The sequence below is a fragment of the Mesoplodon mirus genome, assembly GCF_964341445.2.
Source record: "Mesoplodon mirus genome assembly, chromosome: 3".
Lineage (NCBI taxonomy): Eukaryota > Metazoa > Chordata > Mammalia > Artiodactyla > Ziphiidae > Mesoplodon > Mesoplodon mirus.
The window spans coordinates 89,165,052-89,187,886 of NC_138978.1; the positions used below are offsets into that span (position 1 = coordinate 89,165,052).

The window sequence follows — 22,835 nt, forward strand, 5'->3', positions numbered from 1 at the left end:
TACCCACAGGCAGGAAAAGGACCCACAGTGGACTCCAAGTGCTGATCCTTCAGCTATCCTGGCAACACAGACCTCTCACAACAGGAACTGGTCCCCTCTCAGCCCAAGGAAGGTCCCAGATTGAAATAAAAATTCATCCTTGGGCTTCCCTGGTGGCGCAGTGGTTGAGAGTCCGCCTGCCAATGCAGGGGACACGGGTTCGTGCCCTGGTCCGGGAAGATCCCACATGCCGCGGAGCGGCTGGGCCCGTGAGCCATGGCCGCTGAGCCTGGGCGTCCGGAGCCTGTGCTCCACAACGGGAGAGGCCACAACAGTGAGAGGCCCGTGTACAGCAAAAAAAAAAAAAAAAAAAAAAAAAATTCATCCTTGAAGATAGATGAATCAAAGGGACACCAGCCAAACAATGCTAATGTCAAGAGGAAATCCCGTCTGCAGACCTCTCAGAGAAGCCTTGCTCTGCTTGCAGAACAAAGGCTCCTTCTGTGACATCAAGCAGCACGTTGAAGAGCGCCGGGCTTCTTGCTTTGGCTACCTTTCAAAACCACAAGTACATCCAAGGGCAGCCAAGACAACAACAAAGCCAAGAGATATACAGGTCTCAGAATGAGGAGACCAACTCCCCTTCCAGGCCTGCCTTCTGCCTGCTCTTGGCAGCCAAGGCTCTATCCTCCTCAAGGGGGTGTGTCTGAGATGCTGCAGTCAGACCCCGGGGACTGAAGCTTTCCATGCAAGAATATAGCTCAGAGGATGCCCACGGCAGTGCCAGCCTTCTTGGGAGGTTCTAGAGCGCAGTGTCTGGGGAAGTCCCTACAGTAGTTTCCGGGTCCTAATCCCAGCTCAGTTACCCACTAGGGTCTAATCTTAGGTGCTTCAATATCCCTGAACCATTTTCTCAACTGTAATGATGACAACATGCTGCTGCTCCTAACGATGAAATCTGCTGTCCCTCACACAGGTTATGATGTTCAAACAAGACAATTAATGAACATATCATTTAAGATATTTTAAAACTATAAAATGTTAAGAGGTAATAATTCATGTGGATATGACATATGTTTATATGACAGCTTAATAATGCAAATTTTTAGGTCAAAGGGGAGACTTCCTCTGCTTTGCCTGGGGCCTCCCACAGGTTGGGTATTCAATTAATATTCAATCATAATAAAGGTGACTTTTTAATGACTAACAAGGCAAACATGTTTGTTGGGAAAACAGTGAACTTGCAACTTAGAGTATTTCACAAGACAAGGAGGTGCCATCTGAAGGGCTTCCCTCTGAGTGTAGGTGGGTCCACATGAAGAGTGGGTGGGGCCCTCCAAGATGGCTCCACCATCATCATGCCAACACCAAATGTGATGGAATGGAAGGCTTGCAGACTTGACATCTGGGCAAGTCACTCTTAGCTGAAGTTAACCCCTGAATGCACTATGAAAAGAAACAAGTAAGGCCAAAAGAGTTTACCTGAAACAAGCCCCCCAAAAAAAAGAAAAAAAGAAAAAGAAAGAAAAAACCAATAGTCTTAAGAATTCCCTGGTGGCACAGTGGTTAAGAATCCGCCTGCCAATGCAGGGGACATGGGTTCGAGTCCTGGTCTGGGAAGATCCCACATGCCATGGAGCAACTAAGCCCGTGTGCCACAACTACTGAGCCCATGTGCCACAACTACTGAAGCCGTCACGCCTAGAGCCTGTGTTCTGCAACGAGAAGCCACCACAATGGGAAGCCCACGCACCGCAACGAAGAGTGGCCCCCGCTTGCCGCGACTAGAGAAAGCCCGTGCACAGCAACGAAGATCCAACGCACCCAAAAATGAATGAATGAATGAATTTTTTAAAAAATCAATAGTGTTGTTAAAGACCTAACTAGTCTTAGGTCCCTAGACTCAGGGATCCGAAATTCTTAACTTTAAAACACATACGGCTCCCAGCTTCCAGTGGTGAGTGAGCTCGGGTGGTGGGTGGTTGGTGTTTTCACAGCTCCACTGGGCTGTCAGAGCTGAGTTAGGAATAGAAATGCTGTTTCTCTCTCACAGTAGTTCCGTCCAGCACCTTAGTCACACTCTCTGCTCTAGAGCCTCAGGTTCTCATTCATATATCTTGTCCCCTGCTTTTCACATTCACAAATGTTACTTGTTGACACTGTGGATTGTTCTAAAGAATAAGTGAGGCAGCTCATAATCTTATTAGGAATACTTAAAAGGATTAAAAAAAAAAGAATACACTGTACTTTGAACTCCTCAAAACTGGGAACACCTCAGGATATTTTTAAAATGTGCCAGGTAAATAAAACACATTAACAAGACTGCGGAGCAGGGGAAGAAGACTTTGTGATCCTTTGACACAGAGCCACTCACCTTCTCACTCAGCCTCCTTTTGAAGGATGTGCATTTGTTACTCTGTACTGACCTTCAACAATAAGATATTTTAAGTTAAGGAAAAAAGATGTGAATTTGGACGAACATAATTCTGAATCAGAAACAAACCTAAACTAGCAGTGCTTGTTAAGTCTTCCACAGCCTGGACTCGAAGCTCGTGACTTGTGTCCACCTCCGACAAGATCTTTTACTGAGGTCTGATCTATGTCCAAGTCAGCTTTCAAATTAAAAAGCTTTGAACTGCTGGCAGGTTGACAGCTTGGGTCTTGGGTGTTTATCAAGAACGTCCTCAAGCTAGAAAGGGTGGCTCTGTTACCACCCTCGGCCCCTGGGAGTTTCCCCTGGTAAGAGCAGACACCCAGCCTAGACCTTAGAACTTCAGGGAATGAGTTTGTGAACCGTCTCTATGTGGTACGTCATGGATACCTAGCTCAATATAGAGTTTAACTTAACGAATAAAAAGTGGCGGGCTTCCCTGGTGGCGCAGTGGTTGGGAGTCCGCCTGCCAATGCAGGGGACATGGGTTCGTGCCCCGGTCTGGGAGGATCCCACATGCCACGGAGTGGCTGGGCCCGTGAGCCATGGCCGCTGAGCCTGCGCATCCGGAGCCTGTGCTCCACATCGGGAGAGGCCACAACAGTGAGAGGCCCGCGAACCACCAAAAAAAAAAAAAAAAAAAAAGTGGCCACAGGAAGCCAGGTAACATCTGGTTCTGACCCCACATAGTGCAGCCTGGCATTTGTCCTTGATTTTGGCTAGCCAGAAGTTATGTTTCTTTGCTACCTCATAACCTTCCTAAGACGGAGCAGTGATGGCCCTGCTTCTGCATCCCAGAGTGTTAGGTGCCAGTGATGCGACATTAACATTACCGTTGTACAGGCATGCACCTCCACATGCACCTGTCATCAGCAGGCCACCCGGCGAGACTCCACAGAGCAGAACCTTCTGACCCCCAGAACACGCTGGGGAACATTGTGGTTTGATGTCAGAAACCTTGCAGACTCTCCAGTGCTTTCTCCAGAGAATATCTGGGCCTCCACTTATTTTCTTCTTGTAATACTGCAATTACACAACTAAAAATAATTCTGAACTCTTGCCTGCCTGGCTCTTTCCCAACATGTGTACTATTCGCCTCTCAACGTGCTACACTCCAGCTGCAGGTCACCCCAGCTTGTTGTGGGTTTTTCAAACATGCCAAACTTGTTCCCACCCCCGGTTCCTTGCACTTGTTCTCCCTAGGCCCAGACAGCCTTCCACTAGTTCTTCTCCTCAGAGACCTGTCCACCCTATAAAAAAAAGATGCAACCCCAATAAATCTCTGGTGTATCACTCTAGTTCCTCTACATCACTGACTATAATCTGCAATTGTCTTGTTTACTTACTTGTATTTATTATCTGGGTCCCTCACTACAATGTTAGCTCTGGAAGGACACTGTTTCTGATGTTCCATTGTTATCCTGTTAGTTTACGTATTTCCCCACCCTGTAAGAGGGCAATGATTTGACAGCTAGAATGTCTACTATGTCAGACCAGCACTTCAGCTAAGATACACAGAGGAAATCGGCAGAATTTTCCTGGGGAAGCAATGGTGCTTATAAAATCAATGTACTCTAATTAACACAGGTGCTCAATATATAGGCATGGAACAAATAAATGAGCTAGGATCAAAATGGCTTTCCTTGTTACAGGGTAGGACAAAAAGAGAGACACCAGGAGATACAGCAGAAGAAACCATCCCCTGCTTTACCCGATAGCATCACAGGTTGCTGGTCTGCCTCAACAGGAAAAGGGGTGCAGAGTTTCTAAACCAGCTCTAACAAGCAGGGTCCCAACCAGGCCCATTATAGATGCAGAGAAGAAGCCTTTACAACAATGAGGCTTATTTAGCCAGGTCCCTGGTGGATAGAAGGAGAAATCAATTCTTGTTCTAAAGTATCCTGAAGCTGACCCGATGATACATCCACACATGATTTTATTTCAGCATGTTGACAACTAAATACAGGTATCCGTGCTTTTCGAAAGTTTGCTTTACATCACTTAGCTTTTAGGAAAAGACCTACGTTAGTACCTGATTTCAGTAATCAAAAGAAATCTGAAGAGGATTTTTGCTTTTGTGAAAAAAGGTGAAAAGTGAAAACAGTATTCAGTGTCTGTTTTCAGGAAGCTGTTACAGATGCAGTGTGCGCACAGCGCAGCAGCAAGAGTGGCACCACCAAGCTCCTTCTCTGGAACTACACTCAGCGCCTCAGCATCAAGCTGCCCTAGCTTTGAACTGTCTGTGAGCACCTGGGCTTTCTCTCCATTTATCTTGTGCATCTGTTAGCAAGATGTGTCCTAAGGTAACTGTTTCTTCATTTCACACCATTTCAGCTTATGGAGGGTTTCACAGGAATGCTCTGGATAGTGGGGGCCACCTACACAAGGAGAGGCAGCTCCTGATTTATAGACATCCTGGCATCTCTATAGAATTGGATGGACGAGTGCCTTTTGTGAGTTATAGTCATTTTTATAAAGGGGGAAAGTGTCTAATGGGAAGAAAATGAATGCAGATTAACTGGAGTGAAATCATCTAAATATGTCATTGAGAAGTGACTGAGGAGCAACAGCTTCTGTTCTGAGGAAATAAGATATGCTAGTTCTACACAGTGAGATGGATATACATCTGCAGTGTTTTAAAAGATTCTGAAGACTCACTTTCAAAAAACCCTATTTCAACCATGCAGTTTAATTTCTGTTCTCCGGGCTTTCGCAGCAGTGTTTCCTGGCTTTGTCCACACTGCATCCTGACCTGGAGGTGCCTCCCCCTCTTCAACACCTGCGGACACCTTCTCTTTACTTAAAACACAGATCAAATGTGAAACCTTCCCTGAACTTCAATTTCCCTCCAAGAAGGAATTAAACATTTCCCTCTCCATATTTCCATAGCAACTTACATACACAGGCATTTCACCTACAGTTGGTTTTCATATTGCAAACTGGATGTAATTAAATACATAGAGAACGTGAATTGCAGTGCCTAGACTGGCTGCAGGTTCTATAACATGATGGTGCTATGGAACTGCTGCTGCTTGTTGCTATAGAAACGTAAGGCTGAATGAATGGCTGGCGGCTCATTTTGTGAACTGGCCTGGAATTTATTTTGCATCTTATTTCACTTGTGTCTCATATCTTTCATTACAATGGGTAATAAAAGTGATAACAGTGTGTATAAGAAGTCCTGGTTAATGGTAATATTGTGTAGAGCTAGGAAAATAAAGGCCATGACTTATGCAAAATTCAAGGGTAATAAATTCTTTGAAAAGAGAAAAAAAAGAATTGGATGGACGTAGTTCATAATCTGATGCTATGATAAAAAAAAATGCTGTGGTTCCTTTTGAGGGACTTAACGATATAAGAAGTTGGCCTTCAAAATACTCTCAAATACTGGAAGATACTAAGAAATGGTTCTTTTTTTAGATGTTAGTTATTTTTAAATACATCTTTATTGGAGTATAATTGCTTCACAATACTGTGTTAGTCTCTGTCATACAACCAAGTGAATCAGCCACATGCACACATACATCCCCATATCCCCTCCCCCATGAGCCTTCCTCTCACCCTCCCCATCCCACCTCTCTAGGTCATCGCAAAGCACCAAGCTGATCTCCCTGTGCTATGCTGCTGCTTCCCACTAGCACTTGGTAGTGAATACGTGTCTCTCACTTCACCCCAGCTTCCCCGCCCTGCCCCGCCCCCCTCCATGTCCTCAAGTCCACTTTCTATATCTACATCTTTATTTCTGCCCTGCCACTAGGTTCATCAGTACCATTTTTTTCTTTGTTTTTTAGATTCCATATATATGTGTTAGCATATGGTATTTGTTTTTCTCTTTCTGACTTACTTCACTCTGTATGACAGACTCTAGGTCCATCCACCTCACTACAAATAACTCAATTTTGTTTCTTTTTATGGCTGAGTAATATTCCATTGTATATATGTACCACTTCTTCTTTATCCATTCATCTGTCCATGGGCATTTAGGTTGCTTCCATGTCCTGGCTATTTTAAATAGTGCTGCAGTGAACATTGGGGTGCATGTGTCTTTTTGAATCATGGTTTTCTTGGGGTATATACCCAGTAGTGGGATTGCTGGATCATATGGTAGTTCTGTTTTTAGTTTTTTAAGGAACCTCCATACTGTTCTCCATCGTGGTTGTATTAATTTACATTCCCACCAACAGTGCAGGAGGGTTCCCTTTTCACCACACCCTTTCCAGCATTTATTGTTTCTAGATTCTTTGATAATGGCCATTCTGACCGGTGTGAGGTAATACCTCATTATAGTTTTGCTTTTCATTTCTCTAATGATTAGTGATGTTGAGCATCTTTTCATGTTACAGTTTTTTATATTGTCGTTATTATGTTTTTTAAAATAAGAGTCCTTGTCTTTGAAAGACACATACCAAAATACTTACAGATAAAATGAGGTCTGAGATTTGCTTCAAAATAATACCAGAGGAAGGAAAGTGGGTGGGAGTACAGACAAAGCAGGCCTGGCCATGAGTTGATAACTACTGAAGCTGGGTGATGGGTCCACAGGAGTTAATGAACCTATCTTCTCTACTTTATGCATATATGACATTTTTCCTTAAAAAAAGACTTAAAAAAAAAAGTCCTTTAAAACAAATCATTTTCACTCATGAAATTAAAGAAGCTACCTGAAGGTGAAGGTTTTGCCTTTCCAGTCTTGCAGTGGGTGCTCCTGGATGACATCTTGGCTCAGAGGTGAGTGCTGCCGTGGGGATTTGGAATGGGGGAGGGTCCCCATGTGACTGAAGTTATCACAGGACCTTACGGGAGGAGGGCCTTTCTTCTTCCGTGGAAGGGTGCCGTGTATAGACACGTCTTGATAGGCATCTGTGCGATGCTCAGCGAGAGGTGACTTGCTGCTCAGGAGGTCCATGGATGAGGCCAGGGGGAACTGGTGATTCACTGGCATGTTTCTAGGAAGGCTTGCAAACTTTCCCGCAGCCATGATTCTCAACTCTAAGTGGGGAAGAAAAGAGTGAAGGTATAAATCTAAGAAAAGCACAAGAACTGATTTCCCACTTACAAAAGGAAATGGAAGTAGACCACATAACAAAAGAAAATGTTCACAGAGTGTTAAAGGACAAACACTGAGCAGCATCACTCGTGAAATTTAATACGATGGGCAGTTTACTCATCTCCTTTTTTCATCCTACAGAAGAATTCTCCTGGGTTGGCAGCAGACCCGCCCATGGAAAAGGGCAAATACATTTCAGAGACTTTAGAGGCACATGAGCCATTTTATTACTTCAGATGACTGAAGCTGATGGAAAAGCATGACTAACAAAAAAGAATACTGAGGAAAGACTCAAGGTTTCAGTAATAAATGCATTTGAGAAAACGTTCAAATATGTTAGATAATTAGCTCACGCATTCCCACCACCCTGTAAACGATAAGAACAGGTGAAGATGACTGGAATTCCTTAGCTGCTAGAACGCCTTCAGCGCCAGACCAGCCCCTCAGTTGTGCTACCCAGAGAGACAGGACAGATTCTTTCTGGCAAAGACCTGCTGCTTATAAATAAATCAAGGTACGCTAATTAACGAAGACGGCCAGGGTCAGGGGTCAGGAGGTGGGCTACTCCTCCATACATCAGGGGCTCAGCGGGAGAGGAAAGCCACTGGGGTGGGGGACCTCCATGTACAACCGTCCCCCAGAGGGGTCAGGGACCTGCTTGCCACCAGCAGGGTTGAGCAATGCACATGGGTGCCTGTATAATCAGGGAAGGGTGGGAAGGGCGGAGGAGGAAGAGAAAATAGGGCTGGGGGCACGGATCATGGAAAGAAAAGGAAAATGCTGTGTGCAAAAGCAGCCCTGACAGTTGTTCCCAGCTATGACCGCTAGCAGAAACGTTCACCCTGAGCAGAGTTAGCACCTCCGCCCCCTAAAAAACAAACTATGGTTTTGATCTAAGCCAAATTATATGACATTTTAAAGGCCAATATATAGAGATAAAGAAACACAAGACTGAATAAAAATTCGGGCTAGTCCCAGGAGACATAAGGATCCAGAATCTGCACCGCTAGTCGTGGTATCAGACTGGTCTAGAGATCACAGCTGCATAGCTAAGCCCAAAGCACTGATCTTCCCGGAGCCTGGTGAGGAGATCATCCCTTTGCACTGTGGTCTCTTTTCAAGCCTTGCAGCACCCATTCCTCACAGACCACCCTTTCCACTGCAAAGGGAACGATGCTGAGTGAAAATCATCACTCACTAGCACCACCGCAGAGACAGTTCCACAAAGGAACTGGGGACTTGGGCTGTGGCTTGGAGACAACCAAGAAGAACACAGCCCTCCAGAAGCTGGTAGAGTAAGAGGTGGAACCAGGACAAAGACAGCAGGGTATGCAAAGGAAGCAAATGACAACACACACACACACACACACACACACACACACACACACACACACAATCCACTGTTCCTACAACAGAGACAGACACCCGAGTGCTGGCGGCTGGGTGGAAGGAGACCCTCCACGCAAGGCATATAATTTGAACCCTGTCCTCAGTTCTTTGCCAAGCCTGGTAATTCTGAGGCCTGTCTGCTCTGTGTCTAACTGGGACCACAAAGAAGGCCTGCCTCCCAGCGGGTGCAGACAATGGACTGAGTCCCCACATAGGCCCCTCCCGGGTCTGGCCAGTACCTGGCACACTGTCAGCACTTGTTCAATATTAATCATCGTTATTAAAAAAGAAACCAAACTCCCCAGCCCTCCCAGCCTGACCACAGGTGACGTAAGCCGACGAGGATTCCCTCACTCTTCACGCACACACTCATAGCTATGAACTCTCACCTGTCCGAGCTATCAGCACCTTTCTTCTTTATAGATGGGCCTGGATCATTCCCAAGAACCTGGTGGCGAGGCCCAAAGCCCCCCACAGAACCTCTTCGTGTTCAAAGGCCCACAGTGTTGGTCACGTCTACCTTCAGGCTAGGAAGACGGACCAGAGTTACCCTGGCTCCAGTGTCTCCAGTAGCCTTTTTCCTCTCTGCTTATCCAAGGTCTATCTATTTCAAGATTGAGCTGAAGTGCTTCAGAATGCCCTTCAGCAAGCTATCCTCACTTCAGTGTATTCTCAAGGGATGTTAACACCTGCCCTTCCTACTTTCAATTCAACAAACATTTAAGTGCCTACTCCAGATAAGAGACTCAGAGAAACAAAGATGCATAAGCCTCAATCCCTGACTATGAACTCAAAGAGATAATACATTGACACCTGAACAATGAGGGGCTAATCTGCATATAACTTATAGTCAGCCTGCATATCCACGGTTCCCCCATATCCACAGATTCAACCAACCACGGACCATGTATTGTAGTATGTACTATTGAAAAATATCTGTGTATAAGTGGACCCATGCAGTTTAAACCTGTGTTGTTCAAGGGTCAACTGTAGTATATTCATCAGTGGGACCCTTAACATGCTGGAATGAAGAATAATTAATTTTGACAAAAGGGCTCAAGGAGGATCTCAGAGAGGGCATCACTGGAGATGAAGGATTTTGAAAGGCTGAAAATTGTAGGGAAAAGCCCTCCAAGAGGATGCGACAACAGCAGATGCATAAGGGCAGGGAAGTGCCCCTACAGGCTCAGGAAACTGAGTCACATGGTGTGGCTTGAGTCAAGCTGAGAAGCATTTCCTGGAAGAAGCACAGCTTAGGACCAGATCATGAAGTCTTGAAGGCTGTGTTGAGGTGTCTGAACCTGACTGTCAGTACTAGGGAAGCTCGGGAAGGGTGGGACGGAATCCAGTCTGTGCCTGGGTAGGGAGCTCCGGTCATTCTGGAGGGAGAGAAGGGAGGTGGGGAGGTCAGTCAGCAACAAGCCAGCAAGGAATGATGGAGGACTCCGACCTGGGGCAGTGGCCACGGGAAGGGAAAGGAAGGGCAGAGCGAGGGGCTAGAAGCTCGAGGCCTCTGGCTGGGAGGAAGGAGGCCACAGCCAAGGGAGGACAGGGCTATGCTGTAACACACTGAGTAGCACAAGAGGGAACCCCTGCGGGCAGGCAAGAGAGCAACAAGCTCACCACTGGGGCTGCTGAGTGTGAGGTACCAGTAGGGCAGTTGGGTCAAGCAGGCTAGATACTGGTATGTGCAGTTAGGGGCCAGGACAGGATGTCGATTTTTTTTTTTTTTTTTTTGCGGTATGCGGGCCTCTCACTGTCGTGGCCTCTCCCGTTGCGGAGCACAGGCTCCGGACGCACAGGCTCAGTGGCCATGGCTCACAGGCCCAGCCGCTCAGCAGCATGTGGGATCTCCCTGGACCGGGGCACGAACCCGCGTCCCCTGCATCGGCAGGCGGACTCTCAACCACTGCGCCACCAGGGAAGCCCCCAGGATGTCGATTTTTAAGAGTCATCAACATAAAGGGAATATTTAAACCAGTGAGTAGATCCCTCAGCTTGTTATTATCAGCTGTGATAACAGTTGTGAAAGTACCTCTTAAACTGTCAGAAACCATACAATATCCATGAATTATATCCTTGCCCTCTCTCACCTGGGCTGCTTCAAGCCTATAAGGACCAACGCAAGGGATAAATTCTGAAATCTTAAATCAGCAGCTCTCAACCTGGCTGCACATAAGAGTCCCCGGAGAAGCTTTTAAAATCCCGACACCCAAGCCGTAAGCCAGACCAACAAAATTACAATCTCGGTGGGTAGGACCCGGGCATTAGTCTTGTTAAAGCTCCCCTAGTATTGTTCACTGTGGAGCCAAGTTTGAGGACCACCAGATAAGCGAGTTTCTTTGGTACAGAACAACTGGCACCCAGATTAGTTTCTGGGTAACAGAATAGAATAACAATGAGAAAGCATCACTCAGGCAAAAGAAGTGTTCCCTCATTCTGCATTCAACACACATTTAAGGGGGGCCTCCTGGGTGGTGGGGACTGTGTGGGTGTTGGAGACAGTGTCAAACGACTATCCTCATGAGGTTCCTACCCTGCAGAGGAAGCAGACAGTACGTAATGACCATACGTGTTGGTGATTCCCAGTGCCGTGGGAGCACGCAGAGTGTGGACTGGGGGCCTAGATTAATCTAGCAGTCAGGAAAGGCTTCCCGGAGGAAGGGATGCTGACCTGAAGGATGTGAAGTAGGGTTTAATTACCAGAGGGAGAAGATCATCCAAGCTGAAGTTTCCAGAGTTACAGTTAAATTTCTCAGCTGTAGTTAAATTGGAAATACACAGGCCAGGCTCTCCTCTACAACTTGCTGCCTCTAACTTGGGACTCTTTCCCATTAAAGTACAGCCTTGCCCTGTGTCTAGTCACTTGGAAAGACTGGCTCCAGCCTGGGCCCTATGTCAAGCTTGAATCAATTCAACGACGGGGGAGGTGGGCCCCGGCCAGAGACCTAACTTTAAACAAACAACCGACAACAACAAAAAAACTAAAACGGGGCAGGGAATGGAAGGGAGAATTATAGGTGGAAGAAACTCATTTGCAGTCTGTTGGTTGCTCTGTTTCCTACTTGAGTTTTATTTACTTTTATTTTTTTCTAGACTCCAGGAACCTGGGGGAAATCCAGGGGTGGAAGTGCATGGAATCTAGGTTCAAGGCACGTACTTTCCATCCTGACAGAGGAGCCACAACCCCATTTGACCACTAGGCAGAATCTCAACACGTGATATGTAGATGGAATCTCAGAGAATCAAGCCCCTCCCTTTTTCCAGATAAGGAAAATAAACGTTCATTCACTCAATATATAGTCTCCGAGAGTTTACAATGTACTAGAGCTGAGGATATAAAAAACTAGATGAGGTCCTGATCTCGTGTAGCCTACACTGTGATGGGGAAGTCCAACCAACACAGACAAGACAACAAACTAGATAATATCCCAGTCGTAAGTACCCTAAAGAACATGAAACAGGATGACATGATAGAATACACTTGTTGGGGATGGAGGGCTATTTTACACTACAGTGGTCTGGGAAGACCTCTCTGAAGAGGTAACAATGACATGAGACCTGAAAAAACAGAAGGAACCAGTAAGAGAGGATCAAATGGAGTTCCAGGCAGGGGATTCGGCAAATGTGAAGGTCTTGAGGTGGGAACATGTGGCTGGAAGAGCACAGTGGAGACTAAATTCAAGTCTCGAGTTTTTGGCTCCCATGTTTTCTCCACTTGGGGATGTTTCTGTCTTGATGTTCCTAGCCATTATGTACTTCTTATGTACTATTTAATTTTTTAAAATCAAACATGGTGTGACTCAGAACCTAGGCTTTGAAGTAAGACACAAGTTCAAATCCCTACTGTGCCAATGTCTTACTGTGTGGCCTGGGACAAGTGACTCAACCTCTCTGACAGTCAGTTTCTCATTTGTAAAAATGGTTAACAATACCTATTTCATGGAGTTGTTGTGAAAAGTAAATGAGATTGTGTATGTAAGCCCTTGACATACAGCAAGCATTCAAAAAATAGCAGGTCTCCTCTAAGCAGGGCGGGGACCATGTCTGTCTTGCTTGTAATTGTATCCCTATCACAAAGAGAGTTCACAGATGAAGTCACTGCTTCTGGGGAAGACTGCAACCAGGAAGGGTGAGGAGGGAAATGTTTTAACCTAGAGCAATATACGTAACAACAGCAAACCAAGTAGGATGTGGGCATAGATACATAGGCACAATAAGTGAGCTCATATGCCGTCTTTAAATCAAAGCCCAGGTAAGACTTTGGCCATCCGACTCCACCTCTCTCTACTGAGCAGGTAAACAGACACAGTGTCCTGATTCAGTCTAATACAAGATCTTGAAATATATACAAAGGTCAAAGACTCTACATCTTGATATGAAAACTCGAGACCCATGTGAACATTCAAAGAGCTGAAATCTTGATAGGGATGAGAGTGAGCTTGACACGCTCCCAACCTATGTGCTACCTTCCTGACCCCGGTCAGCGGCTGTACTCTGAAATGCTTGTGAACAGCAGGACTGACTCACTTGCTTTATAAAGACGTCTCAAAGAAACTGATGATCACACGCAAGTCGAGACAGAGATAAGACGCCCACTTGTTTGAATTTTTCTATTTTACTTCTGAAATGAGATATTTTCAAGTTAAATTCACAGATGGTCATCTGATGTGGGCTTTAAGAACTTTCTATCATATTTTAAACTCTGGAAACGTAACCTCCTCGCTGCCCCATTATGACCATGACAGAGAATTTACAATCCAGATCTGTAGTTTTATATCTTCTCTGCAGAGGCAGACAGGAAGAGGAGATGGAAAAACCACACATATAAAATTGGCTTATCCGCTAAGAATGAAGTTTTGCTTGGGTTTAGGAATTAAGAGTATTCCTTTATTTTGAAGTGAATTATGAAATCTAGCCAAATGATTGAAGTATGAATAATTCTTCCATGGATTGTATTTCAAGCAACACAGCACAGGATCTACATGATAAGGGTCTTAAGATTAGCATCCATTTGACAAGCAGTCCTTTCTATATGAATAGGAGATTGAGATCTTGGTTAGTCATTCTGGAAATGTCAGGCTTCTCAGAGGCAGTTTAGGGAAAGTTGGAGTCAGGGAATGAGGGAGCCATTGGCATGGCAAGTTGTTTACATTATATTCCATACGTCCCCTTGCACACTCACGTACAACTGCTTGGCTTGTGGCTTCCCCCCGTTATTAACTAGGCAGCCCTTTGCCACTTGGGACTCTCTGAGCCCGGCCCCCAGCACCGAGGGCTGCCCCTTCCTCCCGGATCTCGATTCACTCCTTGGCAACAAGCAGGGAGATTATCCGCCCTCAAACTGACCTCCCCTCCGCCGATGTGTTTTCCTTGGAGAGATCAGCGTAGCCTTGGTATATAAGGCTCAAGGTTTAAAAGAATCTCCGAATGCATGGCTCTACTTTCTATCTCAGCTAATGGCTTTAGGTGAAAGCAGACATCAGGTTAGGCGAGCAAATCTTTCACCTTCGCACGTTGCTTCAAGTGAGTTAAAACAAAAACCAGAGTTTTCCACCCCCCACCCCCGACCCACTGTTGTTCCTCCAAGAAACACGCCGGCTCGTCAGCTGCTTTGGAGCCCACTTGACTTCTCCCCGACGACTGTCTACACCTGATCAAACTTTTAAAGTGGAGGCAGCCTTAGCGGGTAAGGAAAGACGGGCTGAGACCGGAACCTCCAGCCTGTTGCGCCCACCGTCCCTTGTTTCCTAGCCTTCACCTCCCCTTCCCTCCCCTCTCCGACGCAGTGGGAGCGACACAACCAACTATTCATTCTTTCTCAACAAAGGGAGCGAGGGAGGGAGATGTCAACAGTTACGGGGCGGGCTCCTTCGCTTTCTCTGCAAACTTTCCAGGAGATGAGTGGAGAAACTCGCCTCTTCCAAGCCCAGGGCTTCCCCCTCTCCGGCCCTCGCATCCCTCGACCCCCACCGGCTTCTGGGGCAGAGAGAGACGGGACCAGGAGGCGCGGCTGGATGCGCAGGGGTCGGAGAGGCCAGCGCCCGGGAAGATGCCGCTCAAGAGCAAAGAGCAGAGATGCTCGCCGCTCGTCGCCTCCCGCCTCCCGCCGCGGGCCCCTCCTGGGGAATCCCAGCCGGTTCAGAGGCCCCTAAGGGAGCAGCCCGGTCCCCCATTCAGCCACTCCAGCCCCCAATCGCCAACTCGGCTGGGGGTGGGGTGCGCCGGCTCTACCTTCCCCATAGCCTGAAGTTCGCCAACAAACTTCCCAGTCCGTCCTGCAAGGGGAGGGGGAGGCCGAGGCGCCCCGAGAGGAGCCGCACGCCCGCGGGACACGCGGCGGAGACTCACCTCCCCGCGCGGCGCCCGGGCTCTCCGGCTGGGGCTCAGAGGCGCTGCACGGTCTGCCCTGCGCCGCGGCTGCTCCCGGAGCAGGAGCCGCTCATGATCGGTGGGGCGCGCCAGCCGAGAAGCCCGCGCGCGGCTTGCCTGTGCGCCCGGCGTTTGCGGCTCCCGCTCCCGCCCAGGCCCCAGCCCCGGCCGCGGCAGCTGCAGGCGCGGCTCTAAGCCGGCGGCGCGCACTCCGGCCCTCAACTGGTGATTTGCGGCTTCCCGGCCCCACCCCGGCGAGCCTATTCGCGCAGCCTTGCAGAACCCTCCGCGACATTTACATGCGCTGACCTCGCCTTGCCCTCCTCTGCCCGGAGTTTAGAGTTTGGCTCTCCTCGTACCTCCCGAGAAGCCAGTCCTCAAGTACAGATCGACCACTTCCTCAATGTACGCCTCACGAGAGACAACCCCACCTAATCCACTCCTCTCCCCTCCCCAAGCTATTTCATTACCCAGCAGATCTGCTTTGCTTGTCTGCAGACACCAGGCTGGCTTTCAGTTTAAAGGGGTTTGATGGGATAAAGACCAGGTAACCACAGATGACCAAGCCATGGGAACAAGCAAATCAATCACACCCACCTGGACATATTGAAAGCCAAGTGGGAGGTGGAAGTGGCACTCCAGTACTAGATGGCTTGGTGGGGTAAAAAAATTGGAGTCTGGTGGAGGACTTACACTACCAGATATAAAGACCTATTATAAAGCTGTAGAAATAGTAATTGGCAGCAAGGATAGACAATAGAATAGAGAGACCAGAAACAGACCTATAGTATATGGTCACTTGATTTACATTCAAGATGCTGATGTGCTGCACTGGGGAAAGTGTGGTCTGTCTTTTCAGTAAATGATGCTGGATCAACTGAACACCCACATGGAGAAAAAAGAAGAATCTTGACCTCTACCTTATACCATACCAAAAAATCTATTCCAGAAGGATTTTAACTCTAACTGTAAAAGGTAGAACAATAAAACCATCCAAAGTAAATATCAAAAAACATCTCTATGACCTTAAGGTAGGCAAAGACTTCTTAAACATATACAGCACTAACATAAAGCAAAAAAAACTGATCATTGGATAACATGACAATTAAGAACTCCTGTTCATTCTAAGCCACCATTAATGAAAAAGCAAGCCACAGAGTGAGACAAGATAATTGCAACACACATATCCAAAAAAAGGACTTATATAGAATATATAAAGGACACTCACAAGTCAGCAAGAAAAAGGCAGAAAAACCTAATTGAAAATAGGCAGAATATTTCAACAGGCATTTTTCAAGAGGGATTTCTCAAAAAGTCAAAAAAGTCAAAAAACATATGAAAAGGTTCTCAACTTATTAACTATCCCAGAAATGCAAACTGAAGTTGCAATGTGATCTCCCTTCACACCCACCAGAATAGCTAAAATTAGAGAATTTTGTATAACACTTTAGAAACCTGTTTGGCATTATCTACTATATTAACTTAGAGTCTGTGACCTACCAGTTCCATCCCTAGTTATACACCCAACAAAGATATATACACATATTCACCAAAAGACATATACACATATTCACCAAAAGACATGTTCAAAAATGTTTATAGCATCTCTCTTTATAACAGCCCCAAAGAAACAACCCAGATGTCCATTAACAGGAGAGAGAGAAACTCTGTAGAATACTATAAGAATGAATGAACTATGTCTACACTCAACAAGATGCATGACTCTCATGAATATGACGTTGAGTGAAAGAAACTGGACACAAATGGGTACATGTAAACTTCAAAAACTGCCAGAACATATCTATGAATGTTAACGGTGAAGATAGTGGTTATCTTGAGGGGTGTGTAGTGATGGCAAGGGAACCCAGAAGAGTCCCTAGGTGCTGGTAATATTCTATTTCTTGATCCAGGTGCTGGTTACATAGATGTGTACTATTTAATAAAAAATCACTATCCCTCATTTTATAAAAATTGATTGGTTTGTGCACTGCTCTATACATGTTTTACTCCAATTAAAATATTTTTTAAATTGTGCCATGTTGGTATATTTTGTATCCTTTTCATTCCCCTAAGAAAGAACCATTGGCAAGGCTGCAAGATTCTAAGTGCAGCATTCTCAAGAATCAGTTTCTACCTTTTCCTTATGGGTGTTTTTGTGGGTTCGTCTTTATCTTTCCTGCCTCATTAGAAGCATAAACTTTTTTTGTACGATTTTTTGATGTGGACCATTTTTAAAGTCTTTATGGAATTTGTTACAATATTGCTTCTGTTTTATGTGTTGGTTTTTTGGCCCCAAGGCATGTGGGATTTTAGCTCCCTGACCAGGGATCGAACCCTCACCCCCTGCATTGGAAGATGAAGTCTTAACCACTGGACCACAGGGAAGTCCCTAGAAGCATAAACTTTTAACTTTTGTTCGATCTTCCCAAAGTATTTAGTACAGTGAATTTCAAACAGACTAGCTGGTACATTTCTAAACTGAATTATTAGAAAGACATTTCTGACTTCCTGTTGCTCTGAAGTGTCACCGAGAGCAGTGGTAAAACTTTGGTTTTTCTTGATTTTCAAAATTCCCTGAGCACCTACTATGGGTAAAGTTTCTACTGAGTGACGCACCATGGCGAGGTAGCAATAAAGACTAGAAGACAACTTACACCCAGAGAGGCCTTGCACAAGTCACTATCCCTCTCAGTCCCTCTATTTCCTCATGAGTGAGTGAGTAAATAAATGTTAGAAGTCAAGGAAATAATAAACGTGAAAGTGCCTAGCATATAATAGTTCTCATTAACTATTACTAGAACTGATGACACATCCTATTATTTGTCTTCACAATACCCCTGTGAGATGGGAGGCATCTCTATCCTGATTTATATGGGAGGAAACAGACTCAGAAAGATTAAGTAATTTCAACTATAAATTCATTCAACAAACATTTGTTGTTTACCTACTATGTGCCAAGATCCATAGCTAGTGAGAAGCAGAGTCAGAATTTGAATCAGATATTTTAACTTCAAGTTCAGTGGTCTTTCCACCATATCACAACTACTTTCACATTTGTATCCCCAGTGCCTAGCACATAGTAGGTGGTCAACACATTCATGGATGAGCAATAGGAGGTGTTTTTTTGTTTGTTTTTTTAATTTAAAAAAGTTTTAGGGCTTCCCTGGTGGCGCAGTGGTTGAGAGTCCGCCTGCCGATGCAGGGGACACGGGTTCGTGCCCCGGTCCGGGAAGATCCCACATGCCGCTGAGCCTGCGTGTCCGGAGCCTGTGCTCCACAACGGGAGAGGCCACAACAGTGAGAGGCCCGCGTACCACCCCCCACCCCAAATTTTTTTTAAATTTATTTTTGGCTGCATTGGGTCTCTGTTGCTGTGCGCGGGCTTTCTCTAGTTGTGGTGAACTGGGGCTACTCTTCATTGTGGTGTGCGGGCTTCTCATTGCGGTGGCTTCTCTTGTTGCAGAGCATGGGTTCTAGGTGAGCAGGCTTCAGTAGTTGTGGCTCGCGGGCTCAGCAGCTGTGGATCGCGGGCTCTAGAGCGCAGGCTCAGTAGATGTGGCGCACAGGCTTAGTTTCTCTGTGGCATGTGGGATCTTTCCAGAGCAGGGCTCGAACCCGTGTCCCCTGCATTGGCAGGTGGATTCCTGACCACTGCACCACCAGGGAAGTTCCATAGGGGTATTTTTAATATAAGCTTTTGATTGGGTAATATGGTTCATATATTACACATGGTTCACAAATTATATACACATACACACACACACCCATTTTATATATATATTGAACGGTATACAGTGAAAAGTCCCCCTCTTAACTCTTTCTCCCATCTGCCAGTCCCCTCCCACCATAGGTAACAACTGTTTTTAATATGTGCGCCTGCCAGAATTTCTCTAAGTGTGTGTGTTATTCCCCACTCCTACACAAAAAGTAATATGCTATACCCATAGTTCTTCACTTTGCTTATTTTTTTCACTTAATGTATCTTGGAGATTTCCCCATATTAGTGCACGGTATTCCTTTGAAGAGATGTACCATAATTTATTCAATTAGTGCCCTGTTGATGGACAGTTAGGTTGTTTCCAATCCTTTCCTATTACAAACGATACTGCAATGAATAATCTTGAACATGTGTCATTGGTATGTGTAAGTATATCTGTAAGATAAATTTCCAGAGGTAAAATTGCTGAGTCAAAGGGTATATGCTTTTGTAATGTTGATAAGTAATGCCAAATTGCCATCCATAGGGACTGGACCAATTTACACACCACAGCAATATAAGAAAACGTTTATTTCCCCACATTCTTTTCAGAAGGCATTAAACTTTTGAATTTTTGCCGACCTGGTAAGTAAAATATGAATTTTAGTGCAATTTAAATTTGCAGTTCTCATAATAAGTGAGGCTGCTCATCTTTTCATGTTGAATAGCTATTTGTTTTTCTTTTTTTGGAATTTGCACTTCTGTTTTTCTATCTATTTGTAGGTCTTTTTATTATGATTTTTTAAGGACCTCCTTCCATATTAGGAAGCTTAGCTCTTTGTGGTATGAACTGCAAATATGTCCTCAATGATAATATTAAAGAAAAAAAGTGATATATGTAAAGTCCTGCTATTTTAGGAAGCTCATTCCGGAAGCCATAAGGAGTGAACTAGAGAAGTGAGAGCCAAGGTGGGACACTGATTAGAAGGCTTTAGCCATAGCCCTATTGTCACATGACAAGGGCTTTGACTAGGCTGGGGGCAGCGGAAATGGAAGTTAAGGACCAAAGTTATTACCAAGAAATAAATGGCAAGAATTAATAATTAGCAATGATAACAATGACAATAACAGTAGCTACAATTGGTTTAGGAGGAACAACAACCAAGAACTATGCTGAGTGCTTTACCAGCTTTAAGTTGTGAGCTGGTACTATTATTGCCCCTATTTCACAAATGAGAAAAGTGAGTTTTAGCAGTTAAGTAACTTACCCAAATTCACTCTAGTTGTAAGTGGCAGAACCAAGGCAAACCCCAGGTCTATCCGACCCAGCTGCCTCGCAGAGTGAAGGAGAATGATCAAAGGTCTGCAGGCTGAGTACCTGAGTAACGCCTGGCTTGATGACAGATGTAGAAGCCAGAGAACAGCTGCCGCTGGCTGGAGAGCAACATGCTCACTCTTAGGTACACCGAGCGTTTTTCAAAGCCTTTCATGTATATGATCACTCTTCCCACAATGTCTCTGTGAGTCAAAGGGAGTAGTATTATCCCCATCTTACTGATGAGAAGACTGAGGCACCATAAAATTAAATAACCAGTCCCAGCTCATATGTCTTATTCTCTGGGACACCTTCCCTAAAACTCAGGGCAGATTCCCTGATTATATGTGTCTTATGGTCCCCTTTCCTTCCTGGAATTTGTCACAGTTATAATTACACATTTATTTCTGTTATTTTTGTTTAACATCTGTTGCTCTATGGTCTCTAAGATCCAAGTCTGGTTTTGCGTTTGCTTTGTGCCTAGTTTGGCGCACATGATTGGCAGGCAGTAGATATATACTGAATGAATGAATGAACTCCAGGCCTCTAGACTGTTTGTCCTTTCATCTTCATACTATATCATAAAGCTCCCTATAAGCTAAATAATATAATTTCATGGGTGTGGGCTGTGTTATAAACAATCTGAGGATTCAAATTTCTTTAAGTCTACAGCTAGCTTCCACATTAATGTTTAGACAGCAAAACCCTGGGCTGATTCAACCAAAGAGACATAAGAAGGACAACATAATCAGTGAGTTGGAGTTGGTGACTTCAGGGCAATGCACGAGGCTTTGTCAGGGAGCACTCACTCTGGAGTAGATCCCCTCCTGCCACAAAGTAATTTGTTGAGCCTCACCCCATAACATCATTAGTTAACAGGTAGCCGGGGCATGCACTGGGCAAAATGCACTGTAAGGAAGAATAACTCCTAAAATTTCAGCTTTGCCCAGCTCTAAATGGTAACAAGTAAGGAACAACAGATGCTTAAGCTATCACTGATGAAGACCAAACAGAAAATCTGAACCTGAACAATCACAGACAGAGAGACTGAGAATTCCCTGAGTTTACTATATAATAAATCACTGACCCAAAGAAGGGGCAGCTCTGACATGGACCAGAGCAGCAAATGCTGTGGTATTTTCTGAAGCCTCATCCTCTAGGCTCCTGGCCCATGAAGAGTTAGCCATGGACTTGGTGTCATGGGAATCCCAGTCTACCAAGCAGAGAAGTCAACTCAGCTACCAAAAGGCCTGTACGATGGCTATAAATGCCCTGTCATATTGGCTAGAGAAGTCACTGTAGGAGGGCTACAGTTCAATAGATCCTCAATAAATACTGAATGAATGAGTGAGTGAGTGAAAAAGAGATGGAGTTCTTGGTAACACAGGCTCATTTTCTATACAAGGTGCACATTTGAACTGCCTGTTCACCAAACTCTGGACCCTTGTCCCCAGTTACTTCCTTAATCTGATGAGCAGCTTTGCATTAATTAGCTTCTCAACTTATGCAACAGTTGGAAGGAAATACTCTAAAATGCCTCTGGAGAATTATGGAATACCAGGTGATTTTAATTTCCTTATTTACGCAGCTCCCCCTTTCCATTTTTTCTTCAGTAAGCATGTATTATTTTTATTATTAAAAATGTCACTTAGGGGGCTTCCCTGGTGGCGCAGTGGTTGAGAGTCCGCTTGCCGATGCAGGGGACACGGGTTCGTGCCCCGGTCTGGGAAGATCCCACATGCCGCGGAGCGGCTGGGCCCGTGAGCCATGGCCGCTGGGCCTGCACGTCGGGAGCCTGCGCTCCGCAACGGGAGAGGCCACAACAGTGAGAAGCCCGCGTACCGCAAAAAAAAAAAAAAAAAAAAGTCACTTAGAAAACCAATTCATTGAGCCCTACCATATGGAAATCATCACCAGCCCAGAGAGAGATGAAGGTAAGTACATCAACAGGAACTTCTGTCCTTGGGGGGAATACAGCACAGGTACAGAGAGAAGAATTGGCTGCAACAGAGGTTCCTGTGCTGTGGGAAGGCAGAGAAGGGAGGGATGGGGCACAGATGCTGGTGAAAATAAAGAAGAGAAGTTTTGAAGAAGAAATGCTTTACTATGGAAATGAAGAACAAAGAAACAAATGTATGTGAAACCTAGTGCAATGGTCACCTGGCTGCCCTCTTGAGTTACAGTGGGGAAGAGCTCAGTTTAGATGCTGCAGACTGCCCAGTGGCAGGTGGAGGTGAGCTCTGCCAGCATTATTCTAGTGCAGAAGAAGGAACCTGGACAGTTAGAGCAAATGAAGGGAGCATGAAGCCTACCAGCTCCCCTATACAGGAGAAGCCAGGCTGACGGAAAAACCTCACTTACTTGGATGTACTCATTCAATCTTTGAGAGCAAGGTTGGCCTTCCAGATGAGTGGGCTTCAGCCCAAGAGCATGGTTTGTGAGATGTGGCTAAGACTTTCACACCTACCATCTTAAAAAAAAAAACCTTCCTAGCAATCTTATCACTTAAAACTCTATCTTTAGCTGCTCATTCCTTTGTGTTAGGCGCTGACCTCTCTCTGCCATCCTCTTTTTTGTAAAACAATGTTAATCCTTAATGGATGAC

At 45.4% G+C, this 22,835-nt stretch overlaps 1 protein-coding gene across 2 annotated transcripts in view; it reads right to left on the bottom strand.

The window, feature by feature from the left end:
• Positions 1–22,835, bottom strand: part of BCAR3 (BCAR3 adaptor protein, NSP family member) — a 261,968-nt gene that overhangs the window by 101,932 nt on the left and 137,201 nt on the right. The window contains exons 1-2 of one of the 2 annotated variants that reach the window (XM_082614304.1): positions 15,198–15,379; positions 7,072–7,399 (exon numbers count right to left, since the gene is read on the bottom strand). In XM_082614304.1, the coding sequence (XP_082470430.1) occupies positions 7,072–7,388 (317 nt within the window). In that variant the 5' untranslated portion in view covers positions 7,389–7,399; positions 15,198–15,379. Of the gene's footprint in view, positions 1–7,071; positions 7,400–15,197; positions 15,380–22,835 lie in introns of those variants that run through there. The other variant, XM_082614303.1, reaches the window with a different exon arrangement.